Genomic DNA, 20,466 nt, shown 5'->3' with positions numbered 1-20,466 from the left:
GCACACATTTATTGCACTCCCCTCAGGTAGGAGGCTGTAGTGCAGGAGTGGTGAATCAAACAATTAGTTCAATACCAGGCCTCTGGAGAACTTCAAGGCATATCGAGCCATTTAGCTACTTAAATCAGCTGTGTTGGATCAAGGACACATCTAAAACCTGTAGGACACCAGCCCTTGAGGCCTGAAGTTGGACGCCCATTCAGCCTGCACAGGTAGTCCAGCTCCATGGTGATGGCACATACATTTGTGGTCTTCTGGTAATGAACTATTCATTTGATTCAGGTGTGCTGACCCAGGGTGATATCTAAAACCTGCAGGACACCGGCCCTTGAGGCCTGGAGCTGGACAATCCTGGACTACAGGAATCATCCCGTGCTACAAGCAGTGACTAACAAGGAGTCAGCACCTGCAAAGCCATTCACTTCATGAGAATTGTCTTGTTGTTGCCTCTCCAGTGCGTCTGTTGTCGCTTTCATTTGCACCAACACAGATGAATTGGACACAGAGTGTTTTCTGCTTCCTAACTGCACAGGCTCATAGCTCTGAAGTTAAAAGGACTTTGTGTTATGCTGTGATGACTGAGCAACCCCTTAATTCTTTTTGAGCGCTGTCCTTCTTTCACCGGTAGCAGGCAGCTGGCACTCAACAAAAAGCACAGCTAAGTAAGTGTAGCTTTCATTTACCTACACATTATAAAATCCAGCATTTCTTCTTAATAAACTCCAGTGTAGATATTACCTTTTCTCCTATAGTTTTTATTTTAAATATCTGTCTGCGTGAGTAATGCTACATGTCATATCATGAAATTTGAAACTCACTTTAGACCGCTTTGCATTAAAAACACCACTTTAACTGGTTTGTTTCTATATGGCGTTACCTATTCATAAAATATTAACTTTATGAATGAACCACTTATAAAACAGCACCTTATTTTAAGTGCTTTCAGTAACTTACAAGAACAGTTGATAGAGGTCGTTGATATGTCCCCTTCAATATTACAATATATTTTGTTGTATACTGAGCAGTAAAGTAAACTGATAACAGTAAAAACTAATCTCCTCAAAAAGGAAAAAAACTGACTTTATGTTCTTTTTAGGGTGTATTTTGACACAAAAATACTATTAAAATAATTGCTGCTAAAGTACTGTAATTTTTTCTATGTACTTTGTGTTGTGTTGAAGAAAACTCCAGCACAAGAGCACAGATGTAAAAGAGAGTATTATTTCAGTCTATAAATGCAAACATTGTTATAAAAACATCTGCTCGACAGAATATTGAATCCAGAGTTACTCATCCCAGCAAACAGACAGCGGAGAAAACGAGATGGAAAGAATGTCACCCATCTTGGCCCCTGATATTTTACAAAACACACAAGGACTAGAACACACGCAACATCACACATCTGTAGACGTAGTGCAATAATAAATCATTAAATACAGGAGACAGCTGGGCTTGTTCTTACTGACAGTTAAGTAAATCAAGAAGGATCAAGCATTAAAAACCTGCTTTCATATCTGACAAAGTCCACCAAACGATCCTTGAGTTATGCCTCAGTATTAGGCCAGCTTATTGCAATAGCTTATTTGCTGGGGTGGTATTGCATCTGCTGGAGAATACAAGCATTAGCCATAAGCCCTACATGTGTGTCAAATGTTATACTTCTTCCATCGCAGATAATAAAAAAGGCAGCCAGCCAACATACCAGCTAAAACACTTGATATTACACAGACATGCGTACTGGGACACAGGTGTAGTGAATGGGTCAAATGCAGAGAAAAAACAAGTAATTTCCCCATGGGGATCAATAAAGTATCCATTATTATTATTATTATTATCATTATTATTATTATTAATTTTATAAAGCAAGCGCTCCTTACGGTCACCAGGCACCATTAATCTTAATACACTGTTATTGTGAACAAAAAGTGAGGTTATGTTTTGTGTTGCGCTGATATCAGATGATTATAGAAATGTTTGCACTTCTTTTTAAAACCACTATCGTTATTTATTTGCTGATTATGCCTGGCTGAAATGTCAGTGAAATACAAACAAACAAACAAACAAACAGCAATGTACTGGCGCATCCTGTTAAACAAAAATATCATAGAAGTTCAAGTAAAGGGTTTGGATGAGCATAAGTTTTTATAATGCTGGCCTAACGTTTGAAAAATATCCATTAAAAGTGCTTTGGCAATAATTCAAATCTTTCATTTTCACCACACTCGCAGGAGAGTGAAAAATAATGACTGTGTTGGGCTGGGTTTCACTAGGCACTAAAAATGAAGGACTAAAATCGTTTACTCTTGTTTACTACAGTTTATATACGTAATAGATTGTTTAAATTGTGTAAGAGGTGCTGTATTGTAATCTAGTGTCTGTGGAGGCCATTTGAGTACAGTGGACTCTTTCTCGTGTTCAAGAAACCAGTTTGGGAAGATTTGAGCTTTGTAACATGACGTTATTGAGCTGGAAGCAGCCATGGGAAGAATGCACTGTGGTGTGGTCTACAAGTGTGCCAAGAAAAATATCCACCACACCATTACACCACCACCATCCCAAACTGATGATAAAAGGCAGGATGGATCCGTGGTTTCCCGTTGTTTCTGACCCTATCTGATTGTCACAACAGAAACTGAGACTCATCAGTCCAGGCAACAGCAGATTGTTGATGCCTGGTCTGCAACAATCTGCTGTTGTCTAATACCTGTGATCCTATGCAGATATACCCTCCACTTCCTGTTCTTAGCTGACAGCAGTCTGGTCTTCCGCTGCTGTAGCCCATCTGCTGTGTAGTGGGTGGTACATTCAGAGATGCTCTTCCGCATACCTTGGTTGTAACGAATGGTTATTTGAGTTACTGTTGGAATCCTGTCAGCTCAAAGCTCCTCTGACATCAACAAGAAATCTCCACCAAGAAAACTTACTAACTGCATATTTTCTCTTTTTCAGACCATTCTCTGTGAAGGAATGGTTGTGCAGGAAAATCCCAGTAGCACAGCAGCTTCTGGTTTTTAATATCCATTATTTGCACACTGAACTAGGAGAACATGTTTTAAAAGCAAGAACTACATTAACTTTGACACATTATCTGGTACCTAACAAAAGATGAAAGGTTCTCCTTAAAAAAAGCCAATTCCAATCACCAATTTGAGTCTTACAATTTCTAGTGCATTAAGCGATTCTGGCCAGTTTTTATCTTCATAGGTCCAGACAGTATGGTTGAAAGAAAAAGACTATTAAAAATAGGTACCACTGTTCACAGGAGTTAGTATCAAATACAAAACCCCAATTTCCCAAAACCTGTGACAAAATGAGGAACAAAAAATTATGTTATTGCTTCATTTTAGCGATTAGCGAAACATATAAAGTGGCCCACCATGAACACAAGGACTGGATCCTAAAGTTTTAAATGTACAGAGTACAAAAACTACTTAACTGACAGCAGATGAAAACTCTGAGCTAAAATACTGATTATTTTCTGTGTCCTGTTTCTCCCATGTTTCCCAGCTCTTAATAAAACACTCTGTGCACCCACATGTCCAAGCTGTAGCAGCTGCATGGTGCTTGTGCAGTGCAACGCGGTCTCTTCTCAGGTCATCATGAAAGGAAACATACAGAGCACAATGGAGCACATTTTCACGCTCAAAGGTCTTTACAGAATTTTCTGTGACAGAGAGAACAAAAGCTCTCCGGGGATCCCAGAGGCTTTCTTCTGTCCCCTCCCAAAATCACCAGTGCGCCTATTTGCTGGGAGTCTCAGCCGGTACAAGGAAGCAATATAGGAAGTCGCCCCGCTGCTGCTGAGTCCTCCGGCCTCCAGGGGATAGCGAGAAGTGAGAAGCAGATGTTAATCAGCATGTGGGAGCAACAGGAATGCCCAGGCATCATGAAAGACTGCTTTAGATTTAGTCTGAAGAGCCTTTGAGTGGGAAGAAATCTTATTCTAAAAGGTCCTATGGGGAGACACAAACAGTATAACAGTGTTTTTAGATAATCACAGCGTTTTAGGTAAAACTAATAAATATAAGGGGCCCTTTACACAACATCTACCTGATCCGAGTCCTCATTGTACTGTGCTTTTCCTGTCTCCATGTAGTGGGGGTCCACATCATCCACTCCTTCTATTTTGTTAGCTTCAGCATGTTCCCTCATAACAGAGTAACGGTGCACGAGGAACCTGATGAGGACAAAAGTCCATATTAGGAAGAAACCGAAGAGATGTGAGTGCATCATTTATTACTGCGGCTGCAAAGGGTGAAAAAAGAAAAGAAAGTAACCCACCGTCCTCCACAGACATATTTCTTAACCAGCCAAACACCTGCGACAGCGCTTGTCAGGAGGATCGCTATGACGACCATGACTATGAGAGCAGTATTCGTTGAACTGTTTTCAATCTGTTCAAGAGACGGGAAAAGTTTAAATATGCAACGCAGTGCACTAGGTTCCTCGGCCTACAGTTTATACGTTATTTGGGCTTCCGAAGTGTCTTTTAAAAAGTAAACAAAAACAAACTTTTTAGTAAGGAAAAGGTAAAGGATCAAAACAAAAAAGGAAAATACACACATCCGTTTTATAGATTTAAAACATTCACAAAGCATGAAACTCAATTAGATCTGTAGAACAATGATGAGCAATAATGCTCCTTAAATTCATTCAAAAAGCAAACACAAATGATTTTGCCCACTGCACCGCCTCATTTTCTGTTACACTGGCTTGACGACATCTTGCTTTGGAAATGACAACAACACTGGAGTCTGAAATCACTGAGTAAGTCATTTTACAATGCCATCATGCTGTTTGCAAAAAATGATTCTGTGACACCACAAGACTTAACTTTTTTTCCCCTGTGCTGTTTTTCCCCTTCTTTCCTTTTCAGTTAGTTAACAAGCCTGCGGTTTAATGCCATTCATTCGATAAGAGTCACCAAAAGAAAGCATGAAAAAGTGACTCTTGTAGGTCAAACTGGCAGAGGAATCACTTTAGAACGCTTACATGTACTAATAAAAGATTAGACAGACTTTTGGGGGAAGTGGTAAAGTTTATGGCTGTTACGTCTCATCAAAAAATGTTCTGCTCTTCATCAGTCTGTATCTCCATTTACCTCTAAACTCTAAATATGTGTGTTTCAATAGTGAAGAGAAACATCAATTTACACTTTCTGTTAACAGATGTTAAAATTTTCACATTTTTACTACATTTGATCAAAAGCTCGACTCAAGCTGCTACGTGATTAGCCATTTCACACCTCCAGTGCTGACCATGCTGAAGAGCAGACCCTTCCTTAACTTTCATTTTGTCCCAATAAGTCTATATACTAACGTGCACAGCCTGCATTTCAGAATAAGCAGAACTCACTAGGGAATAAGGAATAAGAGCGTTGCTGGTGCACATCTTCCTCAAGTCCGTCTCTTTCCTAACTGGTTGGAAACCTCCCTCGCACTGGCTGCTGGGAATCTTCCGGTAGCTTGAAAAGGAGGGACAGATATATGTAAGGCGAGACAAAATTCAAAGAAAAGGACATCAGTTACAGCAGAACAACTCAAAATATTATTCCTGACAACAGTGGAGGGAGATTAACAAACACAAAAAAAGTGGGAAAAAGAATGGCCATTTAGAAAATCCTGTCTTGAAGCATGGACACCAACAGTTCCTGAAGTGTCTGTTTGTAAATGGACCTGCTTTTGCACAAGAACTTTGTTACAATTCTGGAAGAACGAGGTCTGGATTTTTTTCCCCAGCTGTCCTTTCTGACACATTAATAAAAAAACTTCAAAGTGCAAATGACACCTAGTGACGATATCTGAACACAGAAATGAAGAAAATTGCGTTTTCATTCAGTTTTCATGCTGCTTTAAGATATTAGATAGATAGATTGTCCTGTCTAAAAGAACACAACTAATAACTCAGAAAATAATTTAGTTAAATATGTGTTTTCAACAACTCAAATCATCAAATTTTTAGAATATTTTCTGCTTCTCCATCTAAGATTTGCAGGCCCATTGACCCACTTTCATGCCATTTTTCTAGCAGACTGAAATCAGAGACAGTTGGCTATTCTAAAAACTGATGTTTTATGATGTTTTTATTACAACAAGTGTGTTGTACAGCTCTCTCCATGCCTTTTCATCTGATATATCACTTGATATGGTTTCCTGACATTTTTCTCACCAGTTAAGCTTTGACTTTTATTTTAATTTTAAATGTTAAATTATTTAAATTAAATAAGCTCAAGCTCTTATTTCTATCTAGGCTCACAAAAAACATGATATCTTGAAAAGTGGATGCTAGACTGCTCACAGACAGACAGACAAGCAGAACAAAGGGAGTATATAATCGAGAGTGTGTGTTTTTGATTAGTAAATATGGTATATAATTATATTCCTCCCCATTGCTAAAATAAAACACAATACTTTTTAACGTTAAATTCATAATCACAGAAATGAAGAAAATGCTATTTTCTTTTAACTTTCATGCTGGATTGAGCAAAGATCACAAGCTGTACCACAAAAACAAAAATATCAGTACATAGCCTAACCCCCCCAAAAATGATCTGATTGCCTTGGACGTTGCATTTCACACATGCCAGGTGAGTCCAAGAAGAGTTCAGGGGTGTTGTGGATGTGTAAAAATGGTTTGTGCATCTCAGGCACAGGGATAGTATGTATAATATGCAAAATGTGTATTATAATTATAATGCATAATGTATCTTGGTTAGTAAGAGGTTTTGGTTTTTTGGGGGGGGGGGGGTAAAAATGTCAAATGTCCTCACCCACTGGTCTGCAGCTGTTCAGTGGTCCCATTTAAACAGAACTCCAAAGGACGGTCCTTCAACTCTTCCTGCTCCACACACTCTGAGCTGTTCTCTGGTCGGTAATACCCAAAATCACTGCAACACAAAGCTGTGTCATTTCTACACTAATGCACTGTTGAATGCAAAAAGCTGAAGATTCATTGAACTGTCAAATATGCAAATAAGATAAGATAGATCAAATTTAGACTATATGGACAAAAATATTGGGCCACACTTGTTTATCACTGTATTCCAGTATTTTATTCAGTCCCACTGGTGTAGAAAAGCAAACACCTAGCCATGCAGTCTACATTTACACATTTGTGGAAGAGTGATCTCACTGTATTTGAGAGTGGTACTGTAATAGTCAGTTCATAAAATTTCTTCCCTTCTAGACATTCCACGATCACATGTAAGTGATATTATTGCAAAGTGGAAGCAATTAGGAACCACAGCAAGTCACAGGTACAGTTACAGACTGGATGTTGAGGTGTAAAAGTCACCAGTATTCTACTGACTAAATAACTGCACAGGTCCAAACCTCTTCTGTCATTAACATCAGCACAAAAGCTGTGCGCTGGGAGCTTCATGGCAGCTGATCAGCAGCTACATGCAAGCTTTACATCCCCAGGAGCAATCCAAAGCATTGGATGGAGCACGTTGTCACTGGACTCTGGATCAGTAGAAACATGTTCAGTGAAGATAAATCTAAATGCTTCAGCTTACCAAGATATTTTTGAAAATTCTCTCCTTACAGCTTTGTGGGAACAGTTATGGAAAAACCCCTTCTTTCCAGGATGACTGCGCGCCTGTGCACAAAGCAAGGTTCATAAAGACATGGCTGGATGAGTTTGGTGTGGAAGAATTTGACTGGTCCAGACAGAGCCCTGACCTCAAACCCATTGAACACCACCTTTGGGTTGAACTAGAAAAGAGATTAAAAGCCAGGTCCTCTTTACCAACATCTGAGCTTATAAATGCCATTCTGGATGAATGGGCAAAAATTCCCACACACATTCCAAAAATGCTGTAGAAAGCCTTCCCAGAAGAGTGGAAGCTGTTATAGCTATAGTCCAACTTCATATTAATGCCTTTGGAATTAGAAATGGATGTCATAAAGGTTCCTGTGGGTTTGATGTGTACGTGTTCCAATACTTTTGTCCACAGTGTATTTTGAACTAGTAGAGAGACTGAATAGCAGAATAAATAATGTGTTGAAGGAAAAAGTCATGCATAAAGAGCATTTCTACAAATATAATGTATACCCCACAATCTTCTTATGTAAAAATCAAAATCCAGTTTCAAGAATACCATAATAAAGTCACAAGTTCATCTATTACACCAATCACTTGCACAAAAGGAGATGAAGTGAACAAGGAGATACCAGTGATAATCATCCAGTGTACATGGACAGGGGGACAGCCTCTTGGTGACTGCATAGTCCCTCCCGTTCCAGCAAACAGAGCCTTTCCTCAGGCGTAAGAAGGTCTCTTTATAGCCCAGCAAACAGCCATCATTAGAACCAGTGGTGTCTGAAGAGTGAGCCAGCCACTGCACGTAGTCTCCTTCTGTGCCTGCAAAAGCAAACACGCACATTATCATAGTGAAAACACACTTGCTGTAATGCTGCACAAACATCGCCATCCTCTGTGCCTTACTCACAGTCTCTGGTGAGGAGCTTCCTGAAGTCTATAGTGATCACCACCCATTTACTGAAGTCCTTCCTGTAGCCCCACAGGCTGACGTTCATGGAGCGAGAGCCAGGCTCACTGTCCATGCCACTGAAGTGAAGTGGGTCATTGGTGAAGTTATATGTATGCCAGCACTGTCCTTCATCTGTGGAAAACCTGACGGGTGGTTAAAAAAAACATTAGCTGCAAAAGTGACGCACACAAACACTTACATATATGTCACAAAATGCTAGACAGTGTTTAACAGTTGTTCGCACTTTATCTGGCTGACAGGTAAGTTAGTGTGCTCCACAGCCACCAGCAGGCCTCCTGAGTCCAGTATAGCATAATGATGGGGTCCCTTGAGGGCCAACATCCATGAGTAGCCCCCATCATCAGACACATACACATCAGGGAAAAGAACTGAATCTGCATCTTCAACACTGCCTGGAGAAAAGGGAGGGAGACTATCAAGAAACATTCAGTAAAACTGATTGCACTGAAAGAATTTGGTGGCTTGGTGTGTCTTACCGTGGGCCAGAATGAGGCCCACTGCACTGGGCTGTGAGAGAGGAAGCATGGGGACGTTCATCTTCATGGTGGTGCTGTAGGAGGCGTGGATGTGTAGCCTGCACTGTAAAGACACAGTGATGAAAACAATGTTTACACACTGGCTCGTACTGAGAAATTAAATCCGTTTGAAAGAGTTCATTTTGGGGCATTACAAGAGGTCACATGCGACCACATCCTAATAAAAATATACTCCAATACTTGTGTCTGTGTGTCTCACTCTGTTAGGTCTGTTGGTAGAGGTGTCAGTGTTACAGTGGCTGTTCTCTGGTCTGCGCAGCCTCTGCCACTTTGCTCCTTGGTCATAGGTGATTACAGTCTCCACTGTGCCATCTGCAAAACAAACATGATGGATTCAAAATTCACTTAAATTCCTAGCAGAAGATAATTTTCACATTTTCTACATTTAACTAGTGTGTTAACTGACCGTCTGCGAGCACACTGGTCATGTAGACGCCCCTGAGTGAATGGATGACAGTGAAGTCAGTGTCACTTCCTGTGGTTGTGTAGAGGTGGCGCTCCAGAGACTTGGAGAACACAGTTCCTCTGTCATCTGACACATAGATGGTTCCAACACCAGAGTCTGCCCCGCACAGAACACACGTCTGGATTATACACTTGGATATGTTAACTGATAGCAGAAGAGAAATCATCATCAGCACCAGTTCTTACCACCGGGGTCATCCACGTGCATGAAGATCACGTCCTGATTGGCTGCCAGGATGGAATAAAACTGCTCGTGGGTGACTGTAGGAAGCTGAGCCATGTTCCACGTCTCGCCGCCATCTACTGAGACGTGGATCATACGCTCTGTACTCTGTCACACACACATTCACAGACACAATTACTGCACAGAAGGTGTATTTATGCTACTTTTAGTGGGAATCATTACACCAAAATCCAGGCACCTGTATGACACTGTTGGTTATACAGTATATGCTCATCGCCTACACCCCGTATTATTAAAGACACCCAGTCTGTCTCTTTTATTTGCCTTTACACCAGACATTAAAACATTAAATTCTACATGAAATATGTGAGTTCAAGGAGTGTGAGTAAATTCCTCTGCATGCATGGCTTATACTGTATTCTCAGTCAAGCAAAGCATCGTTGGAAATACGTTTATAAAACTGTGCTTTTATCTTGAAAGCTAAGCCAGGAGGAAGATGTAGACGGCCTTTCAACTTTGTGTGAGCAGATCATCATCTTAAGAATGTGGGCCAGGCCAACTCCAGATACAGTCACACTAAACAAACTGCATTCCAGTCACAATCCAAGCATTTACACTACAAGCATGCGATTTTGAGTAGAGACAAGCTATAAATAATATTTATAAGACAACTAATAATAATATATAGCAAGTAAAATCAAATATTTTAATATCCATGCAGGAAAAAGATCGTTTTAAAAGACAATAAAGTCATAATGTAAAGTGCATTATAAATAAAGATGCTATGCTATAAAATTAAAGAGCAGATGACTCTTTGCCAGACAGATGTATTGTATAACAAATAGTTATTGCATGAGGTATGAAAGATTTCCTGTATCTGTGTTTAGTTACCCAGATAGGATATCCAGATACAGACTGAACATTAATGCCAGATGTCACAAACTATTTGAACGCTTTAAGTGAGAAGATGTATTTTTGTTTTGCAAACTGAGTAAAGAAAGCATAGAAAGAAGAAGAAGAAGAAGAAGAAGAAGAAAATGGGTGTACAAATAAACAACTACACCCAATGCCACTAAATACACAGACTGCAAAAATGCAATGTCTGTTCACAAAACAAACACACTCAGCTCTTAAAGAATAAAGGTACAAAGGTGCGCGCACACACACAGACGTACCGTGCCAGTCATGATGGAGGCGAAAACAAATCTTCCTCCAAGTACAAATGAGTAAACTCTCGTTGCAATGGTGTGGAAACTTTTACCGTAGTCGAATGTCTTTCGTAGATGTAACATGCCTTTGTCATCTGACAGAAAAAAAAAGGTGAAGTTAGTGAAGTTAGTTATCATTGAACGTGTTAATATAGCGCTTTACCCACATAAAGTGGGGATACATATCTCTGCTGCTTTAATAAGTCTGTTAAAGGAATGGATTGAGTTGCACATAGATGGAATTTCTTGATTGGAAATAAATCATGAAATAAATACTGAAATACGAGAAACTTTTTATACTGTGTGGATCTATTCGTGTGTAAGAATCCATTTGGTTTAGACTGCCAAGTTGAAAGTAACTCATGACTGTCAACAACAAGGCACAACTTTTAAGGAACGATAAACCTGGGTCCGCGTTCGGATACGACACATTCAGGTGGTGTGGATTCATAAAAGGAGTGCATGTCTGAAAGGGCTTCTGTGGAGGGATGGTGTTATCTTCACTTACTGCATGATCCGTTGTTGTTTGTGGTAAAGTAGATGCTATTCTTTGGACCCCTGTGTGTGAGAAAAACAAACCATAATCGGGTAGAATCAGACGGCGGAGGGAAAGATCTAATTGCGCTAACATTGTTTAACATCTGTAAATCAAATGTAGATCCACTTTTGGAACTTATATAAATTGCAGATTATGGTTATGGTTTTAAAGTGCTGGTGTGAGCAAGGCAGACATCAACCCTGGTTACCTTGGTTACCCCCCCCCCCACACACACACACACACACACAGACACCCCCCACAAGTTCTGTCGGGTTTTGTTCGCTGCCAAACAAGATGAAGGTTTTCACACTGCACAGATTCTGGTTCAACTGCGGGCTGAATAAGAATGCCACTGCTGACTCATGATTCAGTCTGACAGCAACCTCAGCTCCCTGGCTCTGCAGTCAATTTAGGTTGAGGCCTAAATGACAGCTGTGGTCGCACAGAGCTATCACAATCTTCCCACAATGCAGCGCTAACAACCGCAGGCTGACACCGCAACCTCATGTGAACTCTGGTGTTCAAATAAAACCAGAGTCAGGATGGGGGATACAGACTGTGGTGAGGAAAGCAGCTGGAAAAACAACAATGGACAAAGAACACACACACTCCTATTTTTACCAAAAGCAAAGACGTACATGTTGACTGTTTGTAAACCCACACGGACAAATGTGCCTGTCAGTGATGGAAACTTGTGTTTTATGAGAAACATTTATTTTATGTGTAAGCACCAGTGGCCTTTAACCTGGGCCCGAAATTCACTCTTGGCTCAGAAACAGAGAGCAGGAATCCTGTCTAAAGGAAGCGCGCACTGCTTTATGTTTATATGTCACTTTCATTAAAGTTGAGGGAAAGTCTCTAAGAAAAAAAAAGGCCAAAGGTAAGGTTCACACCCCTCACCTGTCCTGATTGTCTCCCCTGTCCTTAATTATACTTTAACATCAATCTGATGGGGAGGTCAGTTCTTACCATCTGACCAAACACACACTGTCGTGGATCTTCCTCCAGGTGGCACCAAAGTCCTCAGACAACCACAGGTCCATCTTAAAAGAAAAAAGCTTTGTCAGTAAAAAGGGAGTACATGTTTATTTTTTAGTATTTACCCATTCCTAATTGAGAAATTAGGAAATGGTTCACTTCAGGAGAAGAGAGGTTTTCTTTTATTGAAACTCCAAATCCCTGACTATATACCATGATACTGAGTGTCAGAAGTTTGTTGCAGTCCCCGGGGTTGTACAGGATCTGAATGAGGGGCTCAAATGGCAGGTCGGTGGAAACAAAGGTCAGTCCAAAGTCCTGCGAGCGAAACAGCCGAAAACCCCCGACGTCGGACACATCACCGCTCAGGATCACCTGATGCCAAACAAAAGAGCCAGAGTTAAATCAATCGGTCACGTAGCTGATGAGAGAGAAAACACATTTAAATCAAACCAAAGCACTGAACATTATTCAGGTGGGGATTCGTTGCTTTTCTTCATTTTATGTCAGTGGATTATCAGATCAAATAAACATTTTGGAGATGCCACCTGTGAATCAGAGGATTACAACTGACATTTATTTACTGTTTTCTTTAGATGTAAACAACAGAAGAACTGAGGAAATTGTGCTGTTTTACTGAAAACACAAGTAGATGAGAAATGATCCACAACTGCAAAAACCTTTGAGGATACTTCATCGTATTGCACTGCATGTACTGACTCTTTTAAAGAATCACTCACCTTCCCTGAGTGGTCTGGACTGATAGCGATGCCGAACTCTGTCTGGATGAAGGTGTGGTTAATCAGATGAGTCACGTCTTTGAACGTCTTCCCATAGTCTTCACTGACACACAGACAAGGTTGCAGTTAGACCCTCAGACCACTGTAATTAGTAAAAGTTTAATAAAGCCACTAAACCAAACCAGCAGCGAGGCACTTCTCACCTCCTGTAAAGGTTAGACTGGCCGAAGCGGATCATGAACAAAGGCACCTGAAAGGTTGTCAACACCAGCAGCACCTGGGGTGAGAGATGAATGGAGTTACACAGAAATCAAGCATCATCTTGGAGTTATATATTGTCATACACATGAACTCACCCCTGATCCATTGCCCACCCAGGCTAAAGACAGTGAACCCAATGTCTGCACCTTGAACGTGAACTGAAAGGGAGGGAAAAAAAGAAGACATTTTAGTGAAAATACAGAAAACACTGCTGTTTACTAAAAACTAGACACATGAACGGAGAGGACAGCTTGAATTTTCCATACTGTCCAAAGCAGCTCGGTCATTTGGATGCACTCTGCCTGTGTGACCTACATTCCTGTGTAAATCACAAAGACGAAGCCAGAGAACAACACACTTTGCTAATGTCTCGAATGCAGCAAGAACACTCTCTCAAACACATGACAGACATTAAGGCTGAATGTAGCCAATTTTTCCGGTGTTTACCTTAACAGTCACTTACTAATACATTCCTCAAGCCCCGAAAGACTCAAAGTTCAAAATAAAAGGAACAGGTGTGACATAATATTAGAGGCACGGAGGGAGCAGAACTACTATTTCCCAACTCTGACAGAAAAACAACATTCCTCTTCATTCATCCCGACTGAAGCTCAAGTGTTTGGTCTCTAGCCACAGCCCACAATGTTTGGAGTCTGAGGGAGCAGGTTACTCCCCTCCTCTCTTTAGCTGGAGGGACAAAGATGTTTTCAAGGTGAGTACAGCCCAAAAGCGTCTGTGTCCATAAAGCCACAGAAGATGGTCACGCCTGCCGTATGCCTCCTGCATCCATCTGTTCCTATTTTGATCGTATAACTATTTTACAACCCCGTTTGCAATCCTCTTTTCATCCTATTGGTCAGTTTTTTTAAAAAGTCATATGTGCTGTCCTCCCCAAAACTCACTCTCTAGCTTGAACCTACAGGTTAAATGTCAAGACTTTAAAGATTTTTACGAGATATAAGAAAGCAAAACTATTAGCATATGCTCCACTAGACATGTTTTAATGAGACTACACAGCTACAAGTATTAGCATTCTAAGTATATCGTTAGTTTTTTTAATCACCTTAACACAATTTATGATACTATTAGATAATGCGAATAAGGATTAAATAAGCAGATATGAATATAAATATGTACATATAGAGTACACACACATACTTAAATTTTCCCAGACAACCAAGGCAAAGTTTTCAGAGGACTCTATGAAAAGTACTCCTCCCACTTCCCAGTCTTCGTTATAGTGTTGCTTCAGTTTATTGAGGTTTGAACTGATGCACAGCTCTCTTAAGGACTTTGACTGGACCATTGCAACACCTTGATTCTTTTCTTTTTCAGCCATTTGGTTGTACATTCGCCCCTGTGCCTTGGATAATTGTCCTGTTGCATGACCCAGTTTCGGCCAAGCTGTTGGACAGATGGCCTCACGTTTCACTCTAGAATACTCTGGTATAAAGAGTAGTTCATGGATCATAACATGGAGAGTCTAAATTTACTTGGAAGTCCACTCTTGTGAAGACTGTGGGGTTGCTTTAATACACCCTTGCATGCTCCAGACCAATAAGCTGCAAAAACTTGTGTTTTTAATCGAAGTGTTCACACTTGCTGATGATCATCTAATCAAGGGCATTGGATTAGCAGCAGCTGGCTACTGCTACTTACCCTCTTAATTCCTGTGGAAGCAGTAAGGTTGGACTTATCACTGCACTGAGTCATGTTAAAAACTACTGAAGAGGCTACAGGAGCTTATAGCAAAGTAATGCTTTGAGATAAATGCTTGTGAACATGCTAAAAATGCCAGCAATGCCACTAATAACAAGCAGAGTTTTCAAACCATGCAAATACAAGAAGAGCTGAGGCTGATGGGAATGTCATTAGCTGTGCTGGTATCTTGCTCAAAATCAACATAATTGTAGAAACTGAAATGCGGGATGACTACCAATGCTAAAATCAACAAAGTTAATATAATTCATCCTGAGGAGGACATAAATGACTGTACAATCACAGCAGAGCATGAGAATATAAGGTAAGCAGAGGAGTCATATCATAAAATGTAAAATATTATGATCATTTCAAACTAAACAATATGAAATTTAAGTCATGTCTTGTCCTAATACTAAGTCTTTGCAAATGTTTCTGCCAGTTGCTATCACACCTGTGTTAAATTTAAACCAGTGGGACACTTTCCACATCGGTTTCTCTGAAACTCTATATGGACTAAAGCTGACTTGCCCAGCTGCAGTACACACACCTAAACGATCAAACACTGCATTTATATCATAGGTTGTCTTTTTTTGTTTTTTACCTAGTATTTAACCAGGAAGTGAAAACTCCTCAGATTTATAATCTCCTCTATAAGATTATCACGGGCCAAGATAGACATCTAAATGTAGGAATTAACATCATGTATGTAAAAATGAAGATATGCCTGAACCAGTTGAACATGGCCTCACATACCAGACATGACCTCATGCTGTGTCTCATGTTGGATTTAAGGGTCCAGAGCTGCTCTGTAAAGGCTTCTCTAACCTCCCGAATCTGGCATTTAGTTCAGTAACAACAAAACTTCTGGAGTGTACATCACAAATAGACACATACAAACATCTATACAAGCAGACTCAATAACACACAGTCTGTGGGTGGGAGCACAGTAAAGTCCTCTCACAGAAAAGGCAACACAATGAGCTCCTTATTCTCTCTGCTTCAGCAATGTTTACACGCATAAAACTTCAGAAGGAGGTCAAATGCTGAGGCTCTGATCTCACACATGAAGCAGCGTTGCAAGCCTCTGCTGTTCGACTACGATTTGAGTTCCAAGCTGTTTGCTAGATTCTTATTCTCCAGGAATACCAGAAAAGAAGAAAAAATTAATGCTAATTAATTTTTAACTAATACATTTACAAAGTGATTAAAAAAAAATCATGATTATTGCCCATTTTAAGTCTATGAGCGAAATTTTAATCTCTCAAATAATTAGCTGCTTGGGCAGCACATCAAAATCTTTTTGTTTGGTCTTTTTCATGTTTTTCTTTCCAGGCTAGCAGCATGGCTCGTCAGATGGCAATGCCAATCTGTCATCTGTTGGCTCCAACACTAAATGTTAGCATGCTAAAAAAAAAAATGGAAGACCTATCATATCATATTTGATACTTGAGTTTTTGAGACTTCTGCATCACCAGTCTTTGTTTTCCTCACCAAAAAACCTAAACTGCAGAATTAAAAAAAAAAAAAAAAAAAATGCTGGATGTGGCAAATAAAATGCAAACTGAAGTTCATATAGTCAAATTAATGGGGGGTTTTTTTCTGTCAAAAGCTTCAAAGAGTCTTTTGTTTTTTCAAAAGAAATTAAAATTTTCTGGCAATTATTTCATCATTTGGGCTTTAAATGGATACGGCAGCCTGATCTATGAAATAGATAGCAGTGGACTAGACTGTTAGATCTTCTGATAATTTATGTATCCATAATAAACTGAATAATGAAAAACTAATCAACTGCCCAAATCCAGCTAAACCTTCACATTTTTGCTGGTAGAAACAAAGGAAGTAAAAACTATAAGATATTGACATATCTGTCTTTAAATAAGGGCTTACTGTATATAGTATATACATAAAGTAGCATCAGTTTCATTGTTACATTAACAACGTAGTTCACTGAATAACGGATTAATGTGAAGACACAGCTGGACTCTGCCACATGTGCTGCAGGCTGTGCAGAGAGGATGGTAAACACGGGAATCAAGCATCTTTGCCTGCACCACCCTCTGTAAGGAAAGTTTTCATATCAATACATATCTGCTATGTTAAATACATATTCAGCATGTTTGATTGATGCTATTAGATGCAGCAGGCTAATTTTTCCACTGAAGTAGTGCAAGTTGATCATGGGTTCTACCAGTGCCTCCTTCATTTATACTTTGTCGTTCTTGTATGTTCCCTGTGTATCAACAAGGCCAGATTTCTTTCTGACACACACCATGTGGTACACCAGCTCTGCTGCTTTCCTTGGTGCTCCAGCAGCTGGCTGCACCCCAGCTACCCTGAGGACAGAGCACTTTTTTCCTGTTTGTTTTGTTCTTTTTGGCCTGAGGGAACGGGAGACAGGATAGAGTCTGAAGAAGGGGGGGAAAAAGAAAAGAAAAACAAAACAAGCTAGTTTGTTAACCTGAGTCAGCTAAATGAACCTCGCACAAACGGGGAAAATACGTTAAGGCTTGGGCTGGCTGACAGAACACATCCTGTGTAGTCTACCAGGTCTACAAAAACCACAAAAAGGAGCACAGAGAGAAGGAGGTCAGCTGTGTCTGATCTGATAATTTACACAGCCATCTGGAAAATAAGGAGCGCATAATACAGATCTAAATCCTTTTCCCCCTCCTGATCTAGCATGCAGCTCTGATAACTCAGACATCAGCCCACAGTGGAGATCAGATGAAGTTTAGCAGAAGAACGTGGGGAATGTTTGTCAGGGAGAAAGGCCCGGAGGAGAAGGGAGGAGCCTGCTCTCTGAAAACACACTGAATTATTTTCACGGTCGATAGAAGACCAGGTGTTTCATTCAGTGAAATGATGTAACACCACCTATTACCTTCACACACACCAAAGTGGTGTATCCATGATTTCAGAGGACAATACACTGGTTTACAATCTACCCCTAACTTTAAAACATGTGGCTGACATTATGGATGTGTTTTTGTCCCCATAAGGAAGATAAGTCCCCGCAATGTATAAAGAGATTCAAGACCCCCACAGCATTAGTAATACATGCACAACTAAGACACACACACACAACATGAAAATGATCCTGTGGAGCTTTGTTGTAACTTCTTATGAGTTTGTTGTTATTGTGCTTCTGGTTGGATGCTCAGTTGTTGTTTGTCTGAGAATAAAAAAAGAAGAAAAAAACTGTACTTCATGCCTACCACCATTCCACTATCTCATGGCGATTCCAAAGAGGTAGTAAAGGTATGCTATCAGCCGGCTCTTCCAAGATCCCTCCAGACACGAGGAACACAGTCAAATGCGTATGACTGTATGCTGTTACATTCTCCATTCACCCAGCACCATTAGTCCATCAGAGCATGAAAACACAGAGTCAGCAAGCACCACACATGTGGAGCGCTGACCTACATTAATCCAGATCAATTAAAAAAGGTTGCAACAGAAAGAACTAGAAAAATAGGAGAACTGGCTGAAACTGGCAGATTACTTAACTAAACCACTTTCACCTTCTCCACGTTTTCTTTGTTTGTTTATTGACTAGTTACAAATAAATATCATACACAATATCAAATATTTTGATATTCAGTAAGTCTTTGGAATCTTTTTAAGGACTGATTGTCCCGTGTGCCAGTAAAAAGTACATCTTAAAGTTTTATACAGGTGCTCGAAGCAAACAAACTGGAGATCCCTGTAAAAACATTTATAAATCAAATAATAATTGATTAAACAATATCAGATTTACTAATAACAGAAAAATTTAATAGTCCTCTATTTTTATTTGTTTTTCTATTAAATAAATCTTTGACATAATCGTATTAGTCTTTTTTTTCCTTTTTATCCCAAACTGTCCTGAACTCACATACTCAACATTAATTAATGAGCATTTAAGTTAGTTAAACGTATTGAGTTAATTTTATTTGACTGAATGACTATCAAAATTTCTTTCCATCGGTTGATCGACTAATCTACAAACCCCTTCAGTAATTAGAAGCAGTTTAATATGCAAGATTCACATCTTTCCTTGTGTGCATCTGTTAGGAAAATGTTTGGAAATGTTACGAGCAACTCCATCATGTGAGGAATAAGCTCACGTGTAATCCTGTCACTGTGGGTGTGAAGTCACTTACAGTGCTGGTGTCGTTCAGCAGGGCTGACTCTACTCCGGGCAAAGCTGTACATGTCTGTTCATTCAGTCCTGCGCTGCGCTTCGGCAGCTCCTTCCTCTCTGGAATAAGTCGCTCCTCATCACCACCCAATTCCCCCTGCAGCCTCCTCAAATGTGAAAACTTTCCCCCTTCGTACTGATGTTTGCCCAGCGCAGACGAAAACAGCCCGAGCGCCAAAATGCAAGATGCGGAGATCATTATGAACCCAGCGGTGTCCAACTCGAGACTCCTGCGAGAAACTTCACTGTCCCACCACCAGTTGGCCGCACATGCCCCCCTCATCACCCAAAGCATCTTCCACAGCGGCCCATCCACCGCGGCACCGGATTGGTCGGGACCAGAATAACCTGTGATATAATTGGACGGCGTCGATCTTTCTCGACTGAGTGTCACACCTTTTCTGGGGTTGAACTGCCCCCTGGTGGAAGGACCGCGCAAAACTTACTAGCGCTTTTGAGTGTTGTTGAATTATTTTCTCTGAATTTGTTTGGGATTCCAAGAAGCAAATAGAAAAGTAGAACAAATAATCTACAGCACGGCTTCCTTCTCTCTCCCTCTCGCTCTTTTTTTTTTTGCACAGCAGCGGTAGTTTCACTTTTTATTGTGAAACAGCTAGTGAAGGTTCTTACATACAGATCCCTCAAAATAAAACTTAAGTTTTTTAATACAAAAAATATATTTTAAATTTGTTTGGTTTCTTTTTTGTATTAGTTGACAAAAAAAATGCATCAACAGTTGAGGAATTACAGCCATTTTATACTTAGACCCTGTTTCTGAGGTTTAAAATTAATTAGCCAAACTAAGATAATTACAATATACAAGGATTGTTTTCAGTGTTTTGAATGAAATCTTTTGCAGTCAGTGACTGTGTAAAGCACAGGTGTCGAACTCCAGGCCTCGAGGGCCAGTGTCCGGCAGGTCTTAGATGTGTCCTTGATCCAACTCAGCTGATTTAAATGTCTAAATGACCTCCTCAACATGTCTTGAAGTTCTCCACAGGCCTGGTAATGAACTAATCATTTGATTCAAGTGTGTTGACCCAGGGTGAGATCTAAAACCTGCAGGACACTGGCCCTCAAGGCCTGGAGTTCGACACCTGTGGTGTAAAGTCTTGAAACCATGGACATCATGTATCATGTATCTTCCTGGTCGAGATGCT

General features: G+C 40.2%; 1 protein-coding gene across 1 annotated transcript; it reads right to left on the bottom strand.

Moving 5' to 3' along the window:
- Nucleotides 1-1,207: 1,207 nt before the first annotated feature.
- Nucleotides 1,208-19,577, bottom strand: LOC146669713 (sortilin-like). Its single transcript, XM_085406220.1, has 20 exons — nt 19,269-19,577; nt 13,521-13,583; nt 13,368-13,441; nt 13,165-13,267; nt 12,638-12,799; nt 12,416-12,489; nt 11,417-11,466; nt 10,876-11,003; nt 9,703-9,847; nt 9,458-9,613; nt 9,251-9,363; nt 8,992-9,094; nt 8,739-8,907; nt 8,453-8,637; nt 8,175-8,364; nt 6,770-6,886; nt 5,356-5,464; nt 4,282-4,394; nt 4,051-4,177; nt 1,208-3,953 (listed from the first exon to the last, which is right to left on the bottom strand). Exons 1-20 carry the CDS (start codon nt 19,503-19,505, stop codon nt 3,939-3,941), a joined length of 2,433 nt encoding a protein of 810 aa, XP_085262346.1. The 5' UTR covers nt 19,506-19,577; the 3' UTR covers nt 1,208-3,938.
- Nucleotides 19,578-20,466: the final 889 nt, after the last annotated feature.

The sequence above is a fragment of the Rhamphochromis longiceps genome, linkage group LG5 (genome assembly GCF_057381845.1).
Source record: "Rhamphochromis longiceps isolate RC_006_pf linkage group LG5, R_longiceps_female_GT1.1, whole genome shotgun sequence".
NCBI classification, from domain to species: domain Eukaryota; kingdom Metazoa; phylum Chordata; class Actinopteri; order Cichliformes; family Cichlidae; genus Rhamphochromis; species Rhamphochromis longiceps.
This window is presented reverse-complemented; position numbering and strand designations above follow the sequence as displayed.

What these genes read in the sequence shown, in the direction of transcription:
- LOC146669713 (XM_085406220.1), bottom strand. Translation starts at nt 19,505, where the DNA reads ATGATCTCCGCATCTTGCATTTTGGCGCTCGGGCTGTTTTCGTCTGCG. An exon ending in GTCCAGACCACTCAGGGAAG is followed by an intron (nt 12,800 to 13,164) that starts GTGAGTGATTCT and finishes GTTTGGCATCAG; the next exon opens with GTGATCCTGAGCGGTGATGT. An exon ending in AAATATGTCTGTGGAGGACG is followed by an intron (nt 4,178 to 4,281) that starts GTGGGTTACTTT and finishes TGTCCTCATCAG; the next exon opens with GTTCCTCGTGCACCGTTACT.